This window comes from Cololabis saira, chromosome 22 (assembly GCF_033807715.1).
Source record: "Cololabis saira isolate AMF1-May2022 chromosome 22, fColSai1.1, whole genome shotgun sequence".
NCBI lineage: Eukaryota > Metazoa > Chordata > Actinopteri > Beloniformes > Belonidae > Cololabis > Cololabis saira.
Window position 1 is genome coordinate 21,718,100 of NC_084608.1, and position 20,495 is coordinate 21,738,594.

A 20,495-nucleotide genomic window follows, 5' to 3' on the forward strand; every position below is an offset into this window, starting at 1 on the left:
CACTTCCACTCAGAAACGGGGAGAATGCTCTCTCTATGTTTGGGATGAGGTGTTGCCTCAAGTGGAAGAGTTGAAGCATCGATGGGTGTTTATGATTGAGGGAATAATGGATTAGGAGACTGATGGGTAGATCAATGCAGCACCCACAGTAAAGTGGACATGGCGTTCCCGGTGCTGACCCAGGACACGCTAGAGAGATTACATCTCTCTCCTCGGTCAGCAACGCCTCTGTATTTTCTGTGAAAGGGCTAGAGGAAGTGGCGGGGGAGGGAGGACTGGATCTTTTTTTGCATAAACTGCAGCCTCCGCAGTTTAACTCAGGTAAGCAGAAGGTGATGGATGGATGGATGGATGGATGGATGGATGGATGGATGGATGGATGGATGGATGGATGGATGGATGGATGGATGGATGGATGGATGGATGGATGGATGGATGGATGGATGGATGGTGTTTACCTTGCCCTCCTGTATAGTGACCACATCAGGCAGGCCTCCTGCTACTCGAGCACGATCTGAAAAAAAAAGGGGAAAAAAATTACCTTGGTGATTTAGATTAATATTTTTTGTCTGATACACTTTTTTGTTCCAGGAAAAAGTGCAACGTATGCTTTTGTTTTTAAGTTTTGTTTGTAGTAAAATTGCCGCTAAATAAACCTAATAAACACATGCACAAGTTAATATTCTGATCATCAGAAGAGCTGCATTAGTTCAAAAACAGCTTGCCACATTTATTGGCGTATAAATATAAGCACAGCGAAGTACAAAGTGTGACTTACTTCTCTCTGCATGAGCAGCAGCTCTGTGGAGATAAAGAACAACAAATACGATCAAAGATGCTTTCAAAAATAAAACATTTTATATGTTAACTTTAAATGAGGAAAACTGTATAATATATAATATAATAATTTATGTGATGTTTATGCTGCCATGAATGCTCGCTCTGCAGCTACATACTGTACTGTCTGAATATCATTTAGCTTCACAGCTGCTTATATTCTTCCTGCTATCACTTTCAGACTGAGGCTGTGTAATCAAGGAGGCTTTGAGAGATGAGTACATGCTGGTGATGAAAAGACGAGAAACAGCTTTTTCTTTTGTTTAATGCTTAGTTGAAGCTAAGAAAAGCTTCCCAGAGCCTCCCTACATCATGATATCTGCACATTGTTGGCACCAGTGAAAGTAAACCATGTTCTCACGTTGTTTAAAGTCAGAACTTCCGCTGAATAGGAGGTGAAATCGACACTTATCACAGCAAACATGTTTTTATTTCTGTTCTGGGCCGACTGTGGTCTCAGCTTCCTCTTCTCAGATGACAGGAGATACACCCTTCGTGTCTTTCTGCTGTTGTGACACATCTGCTTCAAGCTCTGATGTTTAGTGTGATAAAAGATGCGGCTCTGCTTCACGTCATTGTACAAAGTGATTTCTTTTTCTTTCGCGCTTCTGCTTCTTCCTTCCTGTCAGTCGGCTTGAACTAATTTAGTCACCTTTCCCTGAACTCTGCCAGTAACTACCCATTTTCTTTTCCCCAGGGGGATGCTGCTTATATCCTGGAAATGATGCCAGGCTGCGACTCGCTGGACGGTTTACTATTCTCTGTAAAACTTCAGAGGATTCGTCATCGGAGTCAGAGCCGATCAGCAGATTCTGAAATATACAAGCCAGCCAAACTGGCAGCAAAACCAAACCAAAGCAGCTTTCCTCCTCTCCGTACTTATGTCTTTGATGAGAAAATAACTCTTTTTAGGTACCAGATAAACCCCTAAATGAAGTGGACCTAATGAAGTGGCCTGTGAATGTGATAAAATGATGCTTGATGAGTTGTTATTAGTGACTCACTTGAGTCTCTGGAATTCTGCATAAGCATCATCAAATGCTGCAAAACAAATAAAAAACAAGTTAAAACAGTTTGAGTCTGGTTTCATAGTTGATTGTGGTTTATGGAGTAAATGTAAAACATCACAGAGAAACACCCAGAATATCAAACGTTTTGCAAAACAAATTAAAATGTATAATTTAATATAAATTAATTACTTTTATACTTGTTATATAAAGACCATCAGATTGTGGTATACAATAATGCTCTGTAAAACTGCACATTGGGGAAGGAATATTGCATTGAAGAGGGCGCATCCTGTTCTTCTTTACATCCTAGGGCTGTTCGATTTTGCCCAAAAATAAAATCTCGATTTTTTTTCTCTCAAAATCCGATTTTCGATTACGATTACAATTATTTTGTGAATTGACAAAAGGCAAAGAAATTATTTCAAATATGCTGTTTTTTTATTGAACATTTGCCCCATTGGGCTTTAAGTGCAAACTTTGCTCTTATTAAACCAAAAATTAATGAATAAAGTGCAAAACTCTGTAAAATAAGTTGAAAAAAAGTTTTAAAAAATATAATAAAATATAAAGTTTTATCTCTGAAAAAAAAAAATCAGCAAATCAGCACTTGCAAACATACAGTAAGTTATATTTCCAATTAAATAAAACAAGACATTTTCTAATTAAACTAAACTGGGTCTTTGCATGCTCAATAATAATGCAAACCATGAAGGAGGTAGAGGTGTGTAATGTCAGTCATTACATTTGCTATTCACATTTGCAAGTTTTTTGCAAGGAACACGAGCCGGTCTACCGCATCTGGCTTGAGGGATGCCTGGTGGCATGTTACCACGCCCCCTCCTACACTAAAGAGCCTCTCCCATGGGGCACTTGTCGCAGGTATTGAGAGGTATTTCCATCAATCATTAATATGGTATCAATCATTAATATGTGTGCGGACAAGGTAAAAAAAAATGAAAAATCGATTTTCACGTTTTAACATCGTTCTAATTACATAATCGCGATTACGATTTAAAATCGATTAATCGAACAGCCCTATTACATCCCAGTCGGTGCATGACAGTGCCTTATGTTTAAGTCAGTAAACCCAGAAGAAACTATCATTCAGTCCACGTCTCACGTCACCCGGTGCCCTCACCTTGACCGGAGAGGTCCACGGTCCTCTTGAGGCCAGCCTTCCCATCGTGGAACTCGATGGCGTACTTGCCCGTGTCTTTCTCTGTGGGCTCTGTGATCTGGAGCCACAGCTGGTCTCCGACCACACCGCTCTTTATACGGTCGGAGAAGGAGATCGCCGATTCCCTGCCGAAGAGATCAAACACCACACTCAATACGGGACACCGTTACAGGCTCAACGCTGCCACGGCTGGAGCAGAACTGATGTTTAATGACAAGCCTTTGCTTCTAGACCCACTTGTAATGCCACGTGACCTGGAGTAAATCGTTATAGTAGTTGACAAAGGTGTACATTCGGATGCCCTCATCTGTGCTTGTGATCTTTAGTGGAGTGGAGGAATTGGCTGCAAAAAAAAAGGTAATTTAAATAGTCCAGTTACATATCAGTACAGTTCAACATTATATGTGGTCTACAAGTTTCTTCTTACCGATAACACTGAAAACTTCATTCATCAAGTCTTTGAAGCCTTTAAGAGAGAAAATCACAGTAATTTAATAGGATTCAATGACTTTATTTACATATTGTAAAGGTCTTGTAAAGTGTAAGGTTACCCTGATCTGTCAGATTGAGTGTGGACGTGTCCTTTCCTCTGTCATCCTTCAGGACAACCTCATACACCCCAGCATCCTTCTTGGAGATCTGACAGTGACAGCAACAAATGCAGGCAAACATTAGCAGCAGCTTGTAAAAGAAACTAAACAATATTTACTAGAGAAGTTAAACATTTGAGGCGCTACAGCTAATAATTTAAATGTCACTGCTTTGAAAAGACGGCAAATAAATGCTGTAAAAAATGATTGATCTAAGGCAGGGGTGTCAAACTCATTTTGCTTGGCGGGCCGGATTTGACCAATTTCTTTCTTGCGGGCCGCACGCTCAAAATAACAAAAACGGTGCAATTTTTTTTTTCCTAATTCTTTTTTTTACTATTGTTATCTAATCCAATATCAGTTTAGTTAATTTTAAAGGAAATATGCACTTTGTTTACACACTAATTATGTAAAATATATTTTTTCAGGATCTTTTCTTGAAATTTCTCGTTTTTTTTAAGATACTTTTAATACCATTTTACAAAGATAAACAGAAACAAGTACGTTTTTTTTTATATTTTGCTTTTTTATAGGAAATTTAATTAAAAGCAAAATGTTTCTTATTACATCCGAGAGTGTTTCTTGGTGATTTAGAGATTTTTCCAGTACAATTAAGTGTATTTATTTTTAATAATTGGTGCAGATATTTACGCTAGTGTGCCGAAAAAGTCAGCACTTCTCTTTTAACTGTTTTACTTTGTCACTATCCTCGTATTCAAAACTGAAATTCTCCGAATATCTTCTATCATCTTTTTTAGCAGTGATATTTTTCCTGCGAAAATATATAATAGTAGTCAGTTAATAAAAATAAACGACCGTCTACAAAGAAATAAAATTGGCAAATGCATTCTAGAAAACTAAAAAAATGTCAAACTGCTCTCTTTGTGGAATAACGATGGATTTGTAGAAGAAATATATTATCGGATATGCTGCGATTCATGGCAATTAACAGTAAATTAAAGTAAATTAACAATTTGTTTTTTTGCGTTGGAAACTTCTTGCGGGCCGCATGAAAATCTCTCTCGGGCCGCACATTTGACACCCCTGATCTAAGGTGTACTTGGCAATTCTGTAGTAATCTTTTTTTTGAATTGTGACTCCAAGAACCGTGTGAAAGTGGTAGTTCAGCTGTGTTTTCAGAGGTAGTTTTTGGTTGTACTTCATGTTTATTTGATATTGGCCAAAGCTGGAGAATTTGAGAGGAAAGGTGTTTCCTATGTTGTCCTATTTCTTTGTTTTTACTACAAAGAACGTGATTGATTGGGGTACAGCCTCGGAGCTGTTCATCTTTCAGCATTGTGGAGGAGTGGGAGAGACTTTGTCCTCCGTGAAACTGCCTCTGGATTGATCCACACGACACTTTCATTATAGTTTTGGTGTGGACTCTGCCATCACCTTCAACTGGATCAGCATCAATATTTAGAATCTCTTTACAGTGTGAACAGCTGACTGCTAATGATCCATACATAAGGGTCTGGAGACTCGACTACACATGCAGGACAGCGGCCCCCCAGGACCAGACTTTAGGAACACGGCCATAAGTGCTCTCCAGTTAGCTCTGTTGGCAATCGCCTGCTGTCTTCCAGAGTCACGGCAAAATAGCAAACATGTGCTGTGACATCATGCTTATTTGTGTGGGAAGTGGGAATATCACGGTACCCAGTTCTTTACACTATTGTTGGTTTTGTGTAAGAAGACAGTCATGCATTCACTAGAGGCATTCGGGAAAAAAAAAAAAGGCAGTAAATGTTTTAACAGCCCTCGAGTGGACTGCTCTTTACTTCACTGGGGAAATGAAAGATGCTCTTAAAATGTGATAAATCCATATGTTTTTGGAATCGAGGCCTACTGTACATTAAAGGCAGGGTAGGAGTTTTCTGGATGATGTCACATATTTCAAACCAAACATCAACAATAGATGGAGCGATAACTCCTCCCTCCCTTTACAGTGTACTGAAAAGACGGTTGTCTAGTGCAGGGGTCGGCAACACGCGGCTCTAGAGCCGCATGCGGCTCTTTAGCGCCGCCCTAGTGGCTCCTGGAGCTTTTTCAAAAATGTTTCACCTTTTTTTCCTTTTTTGCTTCTTTTTTTCTTCCTTTTTTTCTCTTTTTTTCCTTTTTTCTTTCTTTTCTTGTTGTTTTTGCTTTTTTCTTCTTTTTTTCCTTTTTTTCCCCTTTTTTTTCCTTTTTTTCTCTTTCTTTGTCTTTATTTTCTCTTTTTTCTCTTTTTTCTCTTTTTTTCCTTTTTTTTCTTTCTTTTCTTGTTTTTTTTCTTTTTTCTTCTTTCTTTCTTTCCTTTTTTCCACTTTTTTTTCTTCCTTTTTTCCTTTCCTTTTTAATCTCGACATTTCGACTTTTTTCTCAACATTTCGACTTTTTTCTCGACATTTCCACTTTTTTCTCAACATTTGAACTTTTTTCTCGAGATTGTACTTCAACATTAATCTCAACATTTTGACTTTTTTCTCTAAATTTTTATTTTTTTCTCCACATTTTGACTTTTTTTCGACATTTCTCCTTTCACCATTTGTCTTCATTCTAAGGCATATTAGTTTTTTGTGTTTTTGGTCCAATATGGCTCTTTCAACATTTTGGGTTGCCGACCCCTGGTCTAGTGGTTGGTGAGAAGACATGCTTACCCTACCTTTTCAGTTTTACTACAAGCCGTAGAGTATAAAAACATGGACACAGAAATGTTTCTACTCATCCTCGTTTTCTCACCTGAGAAATCTCCAGCTTCAGAACCCCCTCGGTGAAGGTGAGATGCTCGTCTGATTTGATCTCATGTCCGTCTTTGTACCACAGAGCTGAAGTCTCCTTCTTTATATTACCGACCTGAAATACGACACAGCCAGAGGTTGTTTCCACACTAATAGTGTTCTTAAAATAATAAAGTGTTTTTAAAAGAACATGTTATTCTGTTATCAGAAGAAGAACGGCATCACTGACTTATGTGATGCTTCAGCTCACCTTGCAGTTGAGTATGACGCAACACTCCGGTGTCACTTCGTAACCCAAATACTCAATAAAGTGAGGACCTGGAACGCACATAAACATTATCATGATATCATTATAATAATCCAGTTTTACTCTGCTTGTTTACTGTTTGCCATGGCTTGCTGCCTTTTTTTTGTTTTGTCAAGTAGAAAACCCTACCTCAGACCCAAAGAGTGCCATACCTTGCTTTCTGAACCATTCTTTTCTCTGGAACTCAGATTCTTTCTGCAGCTGCTTGAAAACTGTGAATAAAAAGCGTTTACAACAATCAGATTATATGCTTCAAAATGAGACTACATTTATCCAATTTTAACCGTGACATCCGATGACAGCAGTGACACCTGCAAGCAATCCTTTGAGATACAAGCAGTTTGATGGTTTAGTCGTCACGGCAACTTGAACTGGTTTCAAAGATGAATTCATCTTCAGCCTGGAAACCTCCAAATGAATTATTTTGGGAAAACATACAGATACGTTTTTCATTATTTTTCTTCACTGTTCACCTTTTAATTTCAGACCACCAAATATTTTAAGCGTCATAATCAGTACTCGAGTTGAAGGGGGATGAGGGGGGATGGCATCCCCCCTGAAATAAAAACGGTCAAAATCATCCCCCCTTTCCATCCCTTATGTCATTTCATCAATGAATGTGCTATTTCAACATTTAGAGTCATTACCAGAAAAATAACTTATTTGACAATTTTCACCTGTTTCAAGTAAATTTTCACTTGAAATAAGTAGAAAAATCTGCCAATGGGACAAGATTTATCTTCTCATTACAAGCAAAAAAATCTTGTTCCACTGGCAGATTTTTCTACTTATTTTAAGTGAAAATCTACTTGAAACAGATGAAAATTGTTGTTTTTTCCAGTGATGAGTCTTGTTTTAAGTGTAATGAGATTGTTTTACTAAAATGAGACATTTTAACTAGAAATAAGACAAATATTCTTGTTAAGATTTTGAGTTTTTGCAGTGATCCATTTTACTTATCCTGTGAAGGACAGAGTCATATTGATAAGTTCAGAAAACTGTTTTTTATTTTTGTGTTTTGATGTATTTGATGTAAGCCCAGTGGATATTTAAAGCTTACAGAAGGCTGCATTTAACTGCTGCTATGTCAGTCCTGCAGTATTTCTGTAGGTGTTTTGGTCAGTGCTATTATTTGTAATATATTATATTATTTGTAATCAGCACAAATTATCTGTCCCCATATGATAAAATCCACCATCCCCCCTGATCTTTTTTTACAACTCGAGTACTGTTCATAATAGTCAATAAAAGCACTTTTTAAAGTTTGAAAGGCTATAACTTCCCCTTTTTATTGCCCATTAATTGTTTTGTCATCATAGCTCTCAGTATGAGTGTCCATAAAGGCTGTGGTCATGTAAGAGGCAGCTTGCCGGGGTCGGCTTCAAACAATCATGTGTATTTTTCCATTCTAACATTCGGTATAAATTAACAAAAACAATAAAAAACACTTCATTCTTGAACCAGACTACATTTAGCACTGCTCATTATCACATTATACACAGAGAAAGCAGATATTGTAATAAGTCTGTTTTTTTTGCGCCTCTGGTGCATCATGACCAGTCTAATGTTTTTACTGCCCTCTAGTGGTGACAGGTTACCGGTGCACTGTTGCCTGCTCAGCACAATACGCCTAAAATTGGTTACAGGACCAAAGAAAAAGAGCTAATAAGTCATGAATCTGCATATATGACACAACACACCTCATTATAGTCTACCTTACAGGTCCCTGCAGATTTACTGTATGTTTCCTAAACTTCAATGGCTATTGTGATGCCTAGTGGCTGCGTCCAGGGAAACATTGACAACTGTAAGGTACTGGGGATCCAATTCTCCTAAATATTACTCACAAGTACTTAAAATACCTAATTAAAACACATTTTATTTCATTTTCTAATGTCATGCTCTTTTTTTGTTGTGTGCTTGGACTTACCGTCTCCAATCAGAACCAAGCTGGACTGGTTTGTAGCTTTGCCGTCCTTCAGCTGGAAGGTGAAGGTGCCCTCGTCTTCAGGGTTCAAGGACTCCATGACCATCTCAATCACACCAGTGTTCTTGTCAAAGTTCATCTTGTATTTCTGAACAACAAAAACAGAAAATATATATCATGTTTAAAAAAAGAGAACCCTTTTTGAAGTTATATTAAAGCCACCATATGTAACGCCACCCTTTAGAAACATTTCATTTTTCTTTAAACTCAGATTCATACTAGGGATGGGCGGTATGGACAAAAAAATGTATCACGATAATTTCTGGCATTTAACCCCGTTCGTTCGTTCGTTCGTTCGTTCGTTCTTTCTTTCTTTCTTTCTTTCTTTCTTTCTTTCTTTCTTTCTTTCTTTCTTTCTTTCTTTCTTTCTTTCTTTCTTTCTTTCTTTCTTTCTTTCTTTCTTTCTTTCTTTCTTTCTTTCTTTTCTTCTTTCTTTCTTTCAGGCTCATTTCTTTCTTTCTTTCTTTCTTTCTTTCTTTCTTTCTTTCTTTCAGATTCATTTCTTTCTTTCTTTCAGACTCATTTCTTTCTTTCTTTCTTTCTTTCTGGCTCATTTCTTTCTTTCTTTCTTTCTTTCTTTCTTTCTGGCTCATTTCTTTCTTCTTTCTTTCTTTCTTTCTTTCTTTCTGGCTCATTTCTTTCTTTCTTTCTTTCTTTCTGGCTCATTTCTTTCTTTCTTTCTTTCTTTCTTTCTTTCTTTCTTTCTTTCTTTCTTTCTTTCTTTCTTTCTTTCTCATTTCCTCAATTTATCATTTTTACCGTGAGATGACAAATTCTTACTGTGGGGAATTTTTTTGACGGTTTATCGTGAACAGTAAAATATCACCCATTCCTAATTCATACCAACCTCTCCTTGAGAAATCAGATTGTCGTTAAAAACATATTCGACATTGCCATTCGCCGATATCTTTTCGGCCTGCAGCCAAAAGCGGACTTTGCCCTTCTCCATCAGCTCTACAGCCAGCTCTGTCTTCAGGGGGATAACTGGAGACAGGACAGAATAAAGACTCATATCCATCTCATAAATTAGATTTTAAAGAAATACATTTAAAAAAAATTTGTATAAACAAGGAACCTATTTATGAGGAAGTTTGGAACACTCACTTGGGAATTTGTGGTCATGACTGATCTCCAGCAGCCTCTTCAACTCTGAAAAACCACAAAAGATTCATGAATAAAGTCAAAAGAGCAGCAATTGATTTTATTTTATTTATTTTTACAAAAACATGTCCCATCTTTAACTCACCCTCTTTAGAGAGATTGTAGCTGGATGAAGCACCATCAGTGTGGGTGACAAGACACGAGTAAATGCCTATGTCCTCCTCCTCCAGACCGCTGAAAGCGATCTTGGACCTGGAAATGCAGAATTGAATTTAACAGAAATAAAATGTTAGGACTAAAACAGCGTCACTTAAACACTGATGAAGCAAACACGCAACCCTTTTCTAAGAAACTCCATATCTATTTGGCATGAAGCCCACACCTTTTTGAATGAAAATATTGTACTATCACGTTTCACTCCTATCTGGGGAAATGATAGTTTTAAACCTGGGAGGCAAGATGCAGGTTTCAAACAGTGGATAGATTTGGGGATAACTAAAATGAAGGATCTTTTTATCGATCATACTTTAATGTCATTTCAACAGCTGGTAGTTAAGTATAACCTTCCCAAGAAACATTTCTTTAAATACTTACAAATCAGAAGCTTCATACATGCTCAAAGTAAAACTTACGAGGAACCGCCATTATCTGTTATCAAAGCTATATAACATACTTTTAAACGGTTCGCAGGAAAGTTCCCATTCTTATTTATCCTCTTGGAGGAATGATCTACAACTAGATATATCCACAGAAGAATGGGAGAAGGCCTGTCATCTAGCCCAAACCCAGAGTATAAACACGAGAGGCAGATTACTACAATACAAATGGCTCTTTAGAACCTACATTACTCCCGTTAAGCTAAATCATTTTAATCCCAACATTCCAGACAATTGCCCTAAATGTAACATAGAAAGAGGTACCTTGCTTCACTGTATATGGGAATGTAAGAAACTCCAGGATTTTTGGAAAGATACCCTTCGCCTGATTTCCAGATTAACAGAGTGTATAATTCCTGTTGAACCTAGATTATGTCTGTTACATATATACCCTGAAGACTTTGGTGCAAATGCAAAGAAAAGAAAGCTCATAGATTTTTGTTTATTACAAGTAAAAAGGGTAATAGCCTTGAAGTGGAAGGATGTTCAGAGTCCTAATTCCACCCAGTGATTAAAAGAGATGTCTTCACACCTAGTATTGGAAAAATTAACATACATTCTAAGAGGTAAAGTTGGAGAATTTAATGACATTTGGTCACCCTTTTTACGTTTTATGGACAATCTGCCCAAAGATTCTCATGGACAAAGATTAGATGACGATTAATTATTTTTATATATTTTTACAGCGTCACTTTCGGAAAGTTTGCCTCACTTGTTTCCCTTGGTCTCTGCGGTCAAGCGGGTAGATTCTGTCATTTCTACGTAATCCTTAGACCACACGAATTTGGAGTCGGCGGTGATGTCACTGCATTCAAAGTTCAGGGAGACAACACCATCATCATCGACTTCCACCTCAATCTCCTTGGTGCCTAAAAAAATGAAAGAAAGTAAACTTTTTTAATAGAACGACATCATCGTCATGCGCAGGATGTTTCACATCATCCCTCCCACCTGGTTTGGTCATAGCCTGGACCGGCTCTGTGACTTCTGAGGTTTTTCCCACGCCCGCTTTATTCTGAGCACGCACGCGGAAAACGTAGGTCTCTCCCTCTTTGAGGTGCTTAATCTGTGAAATAAAAGAAAGAAAGCACGTGGAACAGCAGCTCTAACTGTGAGCGCAGTCACCTCAGAGAAGTGGGCTCCGGCTGAAGACCTTGAGGTACTTGTTCTCCTCGGCCTTGGTGTTGACCCCCCTCCAGGCCTCCTCCGGGGCCTCGGCCTCCTTGATGTCGATGTAGAACCCGTTGACCGGGTCGCGGCCCTGGTACACCGGAGGTTTCCACAGCAGCACCAGGGAGTCGCTCCGCACCTCTCTGATATCCAGGTCATGCGGAGGCCCTGTGGGGAACCACACATACGTGTTTTTTTCCTTTAAAGTAAAACTAAAACAGTAAATCAGCTCCTCACATTCTTCTTCATGTGTCTTTATTTATTAGATAATAATTATAGCGCTTATTGTTTGTGTGGAGTGCTTTTCTTGTGCATCTGTCCAGTTAAACATAAGAAATGTAAATGTTTTTATTTCATCAATTGATGTCTTTTCACAATAATTTAATTTAAATATGAGAAGGCGAGCATCCAAACTCATATCAGAGATTAATATACACAATTTCTCCTGATTTAGATTATACCAAAGATACTCTATACAGAAGATAGCGCATTACCGTTACTGCCAATGGTATGAAATGGTATACACTTCCTGTCTCCTAAGTGGGCGTGGTCGCCCCTCTCCCCACATCATTTTGGAACATACAACACTAGATACAGTACAACTTTCTTCCAAAAAGACTTAAATAATAAAAATAACAGTATTATTAAGCAAAGAAGCAAGTTTTAATTTCGTTTTAAACTTCATTTTATCTGATGGGAAAACAATGAGAGCTCATGAGCTCATCACGTGAGAGTGATCATGCATAATTCAGATTGGGCTTGTCTGGGGTATGTATATAGACATGGGTATGGATATGTGTGTGTAGGTGTATGTATATATATGTGTGTATATGTGTGTGTGTACGTACTGTACATGCGTATGTGTGTATATATATGTGTATATATACATATGTATATATTAAATACAATTAGTAGAGATACGGTAGAGCAATGTGCAATTTGATTATGCACTTTATATTAACAACGGGTTTTGTGCAATATGTATACTCCATTTTGGTTCCTGTGCAATATAATTTATCTCCTCGCACTAAGCACTTTAAAATATAAACACTTTAACATATATCCACTATAACTGTACTCTACTGTTTAGACTCGTTTACACACTAGTCGTTGGTCTCCTGTTTTTAATCTTTGTACTGAGTTTCGTGTTGTGTTGTGGTATTATGTGTTTCTGTCTTTGTTTTTTCTGATTCGTTTATGTTCATGTTACCATCAACCTGCCAGGGGACTACAGATGGAAATTAGCCTGAGGCTATAATCTGGCATATTTACATGTAAATGTTCATTAATATGCACTGTCCCATTTTAAATAAAACAGCGAAAAAAAAAAAAAAAGAGCCAAATCTCGCGAGAATGTGTTGCTCAGACAGAGACAGGTCTCAAACAAAGTTCATTTTCTCCTAATCTGTCAGTCTGAAAATTGCCATTTTGGTGTCAGAATGTTCAGAAGGTTTGTGGATTTTGGAAAATGGGTCCCATATTTACTTAGGTTACTATGGGGCGAAGGAATTGGTAATAATCCGTGGCTCTGGTTACCAGTTAAAGGGAGGGTAAGACATTGCGGCATGGTGTCACACCTGTTGATATTTGGAACAAGTCAACTCCTTCTCCTTTTTGTGACTAAGAAAGTAGTGTACACAGGATGTTTTCTTCTTTTTACTACATTTAGGTTTTTAATAAGTTGTTTTTTTTGCAGACGGCCTAATGTGAAATACTGCGGTTGGTCCCACCTGGAACAGCAATGGTCCATTCTTCACACAGGAAGGTGTTACTGGGCATAGACGGGATGCCAACACCCGCCATGTTGGCCGCTCGCACCTGGAACTGGTACTTCCTGTTCTCGTGCAGGTCAGACACCTGGAGGCAAAGACACAAGAACACAGAAGCTCACCGGCAGAACGTCCACCTCCACGTCACACCTGGACTGAGACGCGTTCACTTCAGCTTACCCTGTAGGCCCGATCGCTGACAGACTTGATGTTGGCCTCATGCCAATCCCCCACCACGCCATCCACGACCTCGCGGTAGTCCACAAAATAGCCGGTGACGTCAGCGCCTCCGATGAAGGTCGGCTGCTTCCAGGCCAGCACCATGGCGTCGCGCACGCACTCCAGAACACTGATGCCATAGGGTGGAGCGGGCGAGGCTGCGACAGAGGACTCAAGTTAACACCACAGCCTCAGCGGGACGACTGATGTCATGGGAAACTGAAATAATGGAACACTACTTGAAAGAGTTCATAATCTTGTGCTACATAAGCTATGTGCAAGGCAAGACGCACTTTATATTCCTACAATGGGTACTCCCAGTACCATAAAACTGTCATTGCTGGTATCTAATTAATGTAATATGTATTGAGTATTGTGCATTTAAAATAGCACTTTATATTTACTGTGCAATCGGGCAATCTGCAATATAATTACGCACCTAACACTTTAACACTTCAGCACTCTGCACTTTAATCAGCCCTTTGATATCTAATTTTAGCATTTAATATTACTGAAATTCGTATGGTCCCCTGACCCTTGGCCTGTATGTTTCATGATCCACTATACTTTTCATTGTTTTTGCTTTTCTTTTCCTTTTCTGTCCTATTGTGTTTTTAAGGACACATTTTCTCTCTTGTAATTGCTCCTCCTGCCTACTGGCCATGGAAGCTAACTGTTCTACTTGTCGTTACTGTTGTTTTATTGATTTTATTATTTTATGTTGTTGACATTAACCTGCCGAAGGGACTAAAGATGAAAATTAGACGTTGGCTATAATCTTGCATATTTACATGTATATGTTCATTAATATGTATTGTCCCTGTTATAAATAAAATAAACTCAAACTCAAACTCATCTTTAATCTGTGAAATCATTTAATTACAGCTTGACGGCAAATGTATCACTTTGTAGTAGCCCTTTTTTTTGTTTTATGGAAGTTTTTGGGTGAGGGTCAGTGATTTCCAAGGCCCCTGGTCCCGCCGCATTCATCATTAGTGTCACGTTTGCCACGATTTTGAAGTTTTCCATGATGACTTTACATCGTATATAAAATGAACTTCTATGTTACTTTTTGTACAATTTTAATCTAGATTAAATAAATTTTGTTGTTACACTAATCTGTCATTTGTAGCTTCATAATTATATGCAAGTTTTCAAATAGTGGCTCTTTTTTATTAATTGAAAATGGCAACAAATGGTTACTTTTCATGCCAGAGTCTCTCAAAAGTAAAAACTGTAAGGGCGTCACTATTCTGTGAGAAAGTACTACAGATGATTCTCTCTGCCTCCAAAATATGAAACGATTCAGAGAATGTGCAGAAATATCGGTAAGCTAAAGATCAGCTGAGATTTTCATGCTCCTCAGGGAGCAGCGCACTAAAAACAGACATGATTCTGCAGTGGAAATCACTGCAACAACTCAGCAACACCTTTGAGAAGCAGAGAGCGTAGACGGCTCTGCATGGTCAGATAAAAGTGATCTCTCTTGTGTGCAAAAAAAAAAAAAGAGTCATAAACAACATCCTGAAAATCCCCCATCTTGTCTGGGTTTGAGCTCACCGACGCTGGACTGAGAAGAGGAAACCGTTTAATCCAAAACGGAAATTTTCCCTGAAAGTCATGAAAGCCACATCTCCCGGACCTAAGAGGAGCCAGCGCGTTATCAGGTTTCAAAAAGTCCTACATCATGAAAGAGGCAAAAAATATTGTTTTAAACCTAAAACAGTTGTTGTTTTTGGTTTCATAAAACGCTTGCAGGTTGCTGTTAAATAAAGACGGGTTGCAACTGTGTGAAAAACCTGGTCCAGTCCACATTCATTTTGGTAACATCAACCTACAGATAAGCAAACAGAAATGATAAATCTTGTTAATCGATAGTAAACATACTGATTATGTGCTATTTTCACTGACATATATGAAATGATTTGCGCCTAATTTTTTCTTGACAAAACAGTCAAAGCGGTTTTTAGACAGATATGCGACTGACAGTGACCTTTCAACCTAATCCTTGACAAGAAAATAAGATCCTCCTTTTTACAGGTAATTTTAAGCTAAAATTATGACACTTAATTTAAGGTAAAGTGCAGAGGGATGTCAGGCTCGGCAAAGGCTGTACCCGTGAGCAACAGGTCTCCAAAACAACAGGATCATATAACATAATTAAAACAAACTGGCTTGCCATATTCAAACAGTCGTATGAACCTGATATCTTCTCCTGATTGGAGGTTGGACGTTTGTCAAAATGTTTGAGAGATTGGCTTCTGAAAAAGCTCACTCCCAGAAAGGTCTCGGGTCAAGTGCCCTGCTCCTGGGTTGGGTGGCCCACTTTTTGAAGCACAGGCATGGTGAGACTGAGTGGCTCCACGGCATACTTCAGTGTGTTTGTGTGTTAAAGTGCTCTGGGGACGGAAATGACTGACTGCAGGCCACCATGTCAGGAGGAGGTTGAGGGAAAGCGTGACTGCGTTGAGATAAAGGTTAGGTCATGTTTCACAGTGACTTACCTGAAATAGATGAACATCAGTGGAGAAATTCAACTGCTGTTTAGTATTTATGTGTCAGATATCTGTGTATTTATGTATTAAGGGCTACCTTACCTCTTATACCTAGTTTCATGGGTTCCAAATGGGCAGAGGTGGACAGAGTACTCGACCCCAGTACTTGAGTAAGAGTACAAATACTACTGGTCAAAATTTACTCCGTTACAAGTAAAAGTAGCTCAGTCCAAATATTACTCGAGTAAGAGTAGAAAAGTACTTGCTTTTAAAGGTACTTAAGTATCCAAAAGTAAATGCTTTTAAATTCACTTTAAGTAAAAGTAAGAGTAAGAGTAAGAGTAAATTTCTTATTTTCCACATCAATAAATTACTATATTTTTTCTAAATTAATTTAAGGATCTTTTAACTCTTGTTTCTGAGAATTAACTCTTTGAAACCAGCTGCACCGATGTGCTGCTTTTAGAACCACAATGTTATATAAAACCTGCAGAAACACCAAAAACAAATCAAATGAATGGGATCATAAGAGGACAGAAGATGATGCAGAGTTTATTAACAATCATGAACTGAAACCAACTGAACCTGCACCATCCAACTAAGTCTGGATCCCCCTCAAAGACCACTGCTTTACAAAAAACTACATCTCTGCTTTCAATAACTCAATGTTGAAGTCACTTAACTTTACAGAAAGGACATGTACCAGTACAATATAGCAATATAGAGCATAACAAACTGTCTCCTCATGTCTGTCTCTGTGCCTGTCTCCCAATATCCGTCTAAAAATAGGATTTTAGGGAAGAAGAAAAAAGAGCAGACCTGAAAGTAACGAGTACTTTTCAGCCTTCCTACAAATTTACTCGAGTAAAAGTAAAAATATTTGTCTTGGAAATGTATTCAAGTAAGAGTAATAAGTACCAAAGAAATCTAATACTCAAGTAAAGTACAAATCCTCTGGATATGTACTTAAGTACAGTACTCAAGTAAATTTACTCCGTTACTGTCCACCACTGCAAATGGGGGGAAATTGTGATTAAAAAAAAAAATTGTGTGTGTTTTTGTACTGATTTGACTAAAAGGTGTCCATCAGCGACTGGTGCTCACCTGCCGGCTCTCTTCTGGACCTTGTGCTCTCCCGGTGAGCAGATGCGTCTACAGAGATATTACATACCGGCCGGTTTTCGGGATCACCGGCTGTCTGTGCGGCCCGGGCCCGAGCCTGAACCTCGGTGGTGACGGGCTCTAAATGTGCAGCTGTGATTGTGTCAGTAAGTGGTTCAGAAACTGAGCCTGACTCTGACAGCAGGATTACTATCACGTCAGGGGCCCGAGACTGAGTGGCCCCCTTGCTTTTAGTCTCTAGGGGCTCTGGCTCTGCGAGGCCTGGGCCAGCAGCGCCGGCACCCTCCCCGGCTTCAGTGTCAGCCTGAGCTTTACTGCACTCTGGGACAGCGTGAGGGAGGGACTGGACAGTTTCATGCGTTCCCGTCCAGCGTGGCCTGTGATCGGTTAGTCGGCCCGCGTTACCCCCCGGCCCCATCTTCGGCAACACACCGTGTGGGATGCCGCCCCCTACAGACGTTAGCGGAGAAAAGCAGAAGAAGCTCTTTAGGTCAGTCCACTGTTTACATCTCCATCACACGACATTCAGAGAGCAACTCAGAAGAAAAATGCATCAACACATCAGCCTAACAAATACAGTACAATGTCTTCATCTGACTGGGACTGGAAATGAAGACAAGATGACCGACAGGTGACATCCGCATGGAGAAGACCCAGTCAGGGTTTTGAGAACATGCAGATGCAGCAGATGAGTGTGGATAAGGACTTTTTGAACCCCCCAAAAAATCCTGTGTTTAGTAATAATGCCAACGGATTTCATCACTACTTAAATTTACACTAAAACTTGAGACTTCAGATTATTAATTTGAAGCAGCCCTTGCACTAATGACCCATATGATGTACATGAAATGTGCTTTGAGTTGAAATAAGTTTATGACCAGCTGTTGAAAACAGATTGGAAGTAAACTTGGCCCATATCTGCCTGCGTGACACATACATTGGCATTCTTACTAAGTGTGTTTCATGAGGTCAGGCAGAGCCTGCTGCTCAGCACAAAGCTGGCCAGCGGCTAACGGAGAGCTATGTTAGTAACAACACAGAGAGAATAAAGGGAAAACATGCAGGAAACCAGAACAATTGATACGGCAGTAGGATTGTTTCTGTAGCTGTTTTCTGTTGTAGTGCAAGGGTCAGAGACTCTGACGTCGTCATTGATTCATTTACTTGATCTTTTTTTTTTTTTTTTTTAACAGCTTGTGCTTGTAAAGGGAATGATTTGATAAAATTTGATCAAATCAATCATTATTAACAGTGTTGATCCAATTTTCCTTTTTTCAAATTTTATTCTTTTTTCTTTTTACTATAAATAAAGTGTTTTCAGTTGCTCTAAACTTTGAAAGAGTCCAAACTAAGAAGCTGCATTGGTAGCAGCTGAATAACACTATTATGAGGTTCCATCTAAAAAAATTGTATTTTCACAATTCCTTGTTATTTTTTTTAAGCTTTTTTGCTGTTTGGATTATGGCATTGGTTTATTTTCTACTTAGTTAGGTTTAGGCAAGCATAATGCCTGAGTCTAAACTGTTGGTAAACAACATTTCCTTTGGTTTTAAGGTTACAAAACCAACATCCAAATGAATTTCTCAGTAAAAATAGATTTATCTTAAAGCTGTGTTGGATTTGTTTTCACCTGATAAAATTAATGTTCAGTGAATATTTTTTCCCATTTGCCTTGTAGTTGGAATAAATGATTTTACAATCATATAAAGCAGGGGTGTCAAATGTGCGGCCCAAGAGAGGTTTTCATGCGGCCCGCGAGAAGTTTCCACCGCAAAAAAACGAAATGTTAATTTACTAAAAAGGAAGGCATAAATAATTGCCATGAATCGCAGCATATCCGATAATATATTTCTTCTACAAATCCATCGTTATTCCACAAAAAGAGCAGTTTTCGACATTTTTTTTAGTTTTCTAGAATGCATTTGCCGATTTTATTTCTTTGTAGACGGTCGTTTATTTGTATTAACTGACTACTATTATATATTTTCGCAGGAAAAATATCACTGCTAAAAAAGATGATAGAAGATATTTATTCTGAGAATTTCAGTTTTGAATACGAGGATAGTGACAAAATAAAACAGTTAAAAAAGAAGTGCTGACTTTTTCGGCACACTGGCGTAAATATCCGCGCCAATTTTTAAAAATAAATACACTTAATTGTACTGGAAAAATCTCTAAATCACAAAGAAACACTCTCGGATGTAATAAGAAAGATTTTGATTTTAATTAAATTAAATTAATTAAATTTCCTATAAAAAAGCGAAATATAAAAAAAACATACTTGTTTCTGTTTATCTTTGTAAAATGATATTAAAAGTATCTTACATAATTTGAAAAAAAACGAGAAATTTCAAGAAAAGATCCTGAAGAAATATATTTTAGATAATTAGAGTGTAAACAAAGTGCATATTTCCTTTAAAATTAACTACACTGATATTGGATTAGATAACAATAGTAAAAAAAAAAGAATTAGCGAAAAAACTTTCTGCACCGTTTTTGTTATTTTGAGCGTGCAGCCCGCAAGAAAAAAATTGGTCAAATCCTGCCCGCCAAGCAAAATGAGTTTGACACCCCTGATATAAAGGGACTGTGTACATATTTCTTTCCACTTAGTAATGGATACTTTTATTTTTAAATTCAGATTTTAAGCATTGTCTATATTATTTACCATTACATATTACATTTAGTTGATCAGAACAATATCACTGCCAGGTTAGCTTGCAACACAGAGGTTAGGGTGAGAAAACCTTCAGAAAATCTGCCGGGGAGGGTCCGTGTGTCGGTACCTTCAGCACCATACGAGGTTGCTGACACGTCTCGTGTCCAGAAGAGGTGAAGGGGAAAGGCGGGTGAAGGTGGTTGTGGTGTATGACATTGATCCGGTTTGCATCGACCGCTGATTTGGATCAAACTGACCCAAAATAGAGGAAGTGTACAAGTCGTGACCCCGACCCCGCCTCAGGCTGAGCAGGGGGGAGGTGGAGGGGAGGATGGTGGGAGAGTAGAATAACGTGACAGGGTGACGGAGTGGGACCGTGGTGGAGAAGGAGTGGGAGTGTGGATGCGGATGGTACACTGTACAGAACTGAAGCCTTGTTTCAAGATAACAGTAGCCTTACACCCACTTTAGGTTCAAAATACAGAAAAAGGCTCAATTTTGTATTTCTCTCACAACATATTCACACTTAAAAGAAAGCGTAGCACTCATGAAGATTGTTGCAATAGTAGTCCAACAGGAAGCATCTTAACTGGAAATTACACCTATATACAACTATCTGTAATTTTCAGAACTTGAATTGTAAAGCCTTTTAAAAAACTTTTTTTTTCATAAATCT

At 38.4% G+C, this 20,495-nt stretch overlaps 1 protein-coding gene across 7 annotated transcripts in view; it reads right to left on the reverse strand.

Moving 5' to 3' along the window:
- myom1b (myomesin 1b) overlaps window positions 1-20,495 on the reverse strand; it is a 45,716-nt gene that overhangs the window by 4,965 nt on the left and 20,256 nt on the right. For 3 of the 7 annotated variants that reach the window (XM_061713782.1, XM_061713781.1, XM_061713787.1), the window contains 20 exons: window positions 17,566-17,610; window positions 13,505-13,701; window positions 13,286-13,412; window positions 11,539-11,723; window positions 11,337-11,451; window positions 11,098-11,254; window positions 9,875-9,981; window positions 9,733-9,777; window positions 9,476-9,612; window positions 8,572-8,716; window positions 6,794-6,853; window positions 6,585-6,652; window positions 6,336-6,449; window positions 3,576-3,663; window positions 3,452-3,490; window positions 3,262-3,367; window positions 2,986-3,149; window positions 1,842-1,878; window positions 779-801; window positions 459-514 (listed from right to left, as the gene is read on the reverse strand). In XM_061713782.1, coding sequence (XP_061569766.1) covers window positions 459-514; window positions 779-801; window positions 1,842-1,878; window positions 2,986-3,149; window positions 3,262-3,367; window positions 3,452-3,490; window positions 3,576-3,663; window positions 6,336-6,449; window positions 6,585-6,652; window positions 6,794-6,853; window positions 8,572-8,716; window positions 9,476-9,612; window positions 9,733-9,777; window positions 9,875-9,981; window positions 11,098-11,254; window positions 11,337-11,451; window positions 11,539-11,723; window positions 13,286-13,412; window positions 13,505-13,701; window positions 17,566-17,610 — 2,015 coding nt within the window. The remainder of the gene's footprint in view (window positions 1-458; window positions 515-778; window positions 802-1,841; window positions 1,879-2,985; window positions 3,150-3,261; window positions 3,368-3,451; window positions 3,491-3,575; window positions 3,664-6,335; window positions 6,450-6,584; window positions 6,653-6,793; window positions 6,854-8,571; window positions 8,717-9,475; window positions 9,613-9,732; window positions 9,778-9,874; window positions 9,982-11,097; window positions 11,255-11,336; window positions 11,452-11,538; window positions 11,724-13,285; window positions 13,413-13,504; window positions 13,702-17,565; window positions 17,611-20,495) is intronic. The other 4 variants (XM_061713784.1, XM_061713783.1, XM_061713786.1 and 1 more) reach the window with 2 other exon arrangements.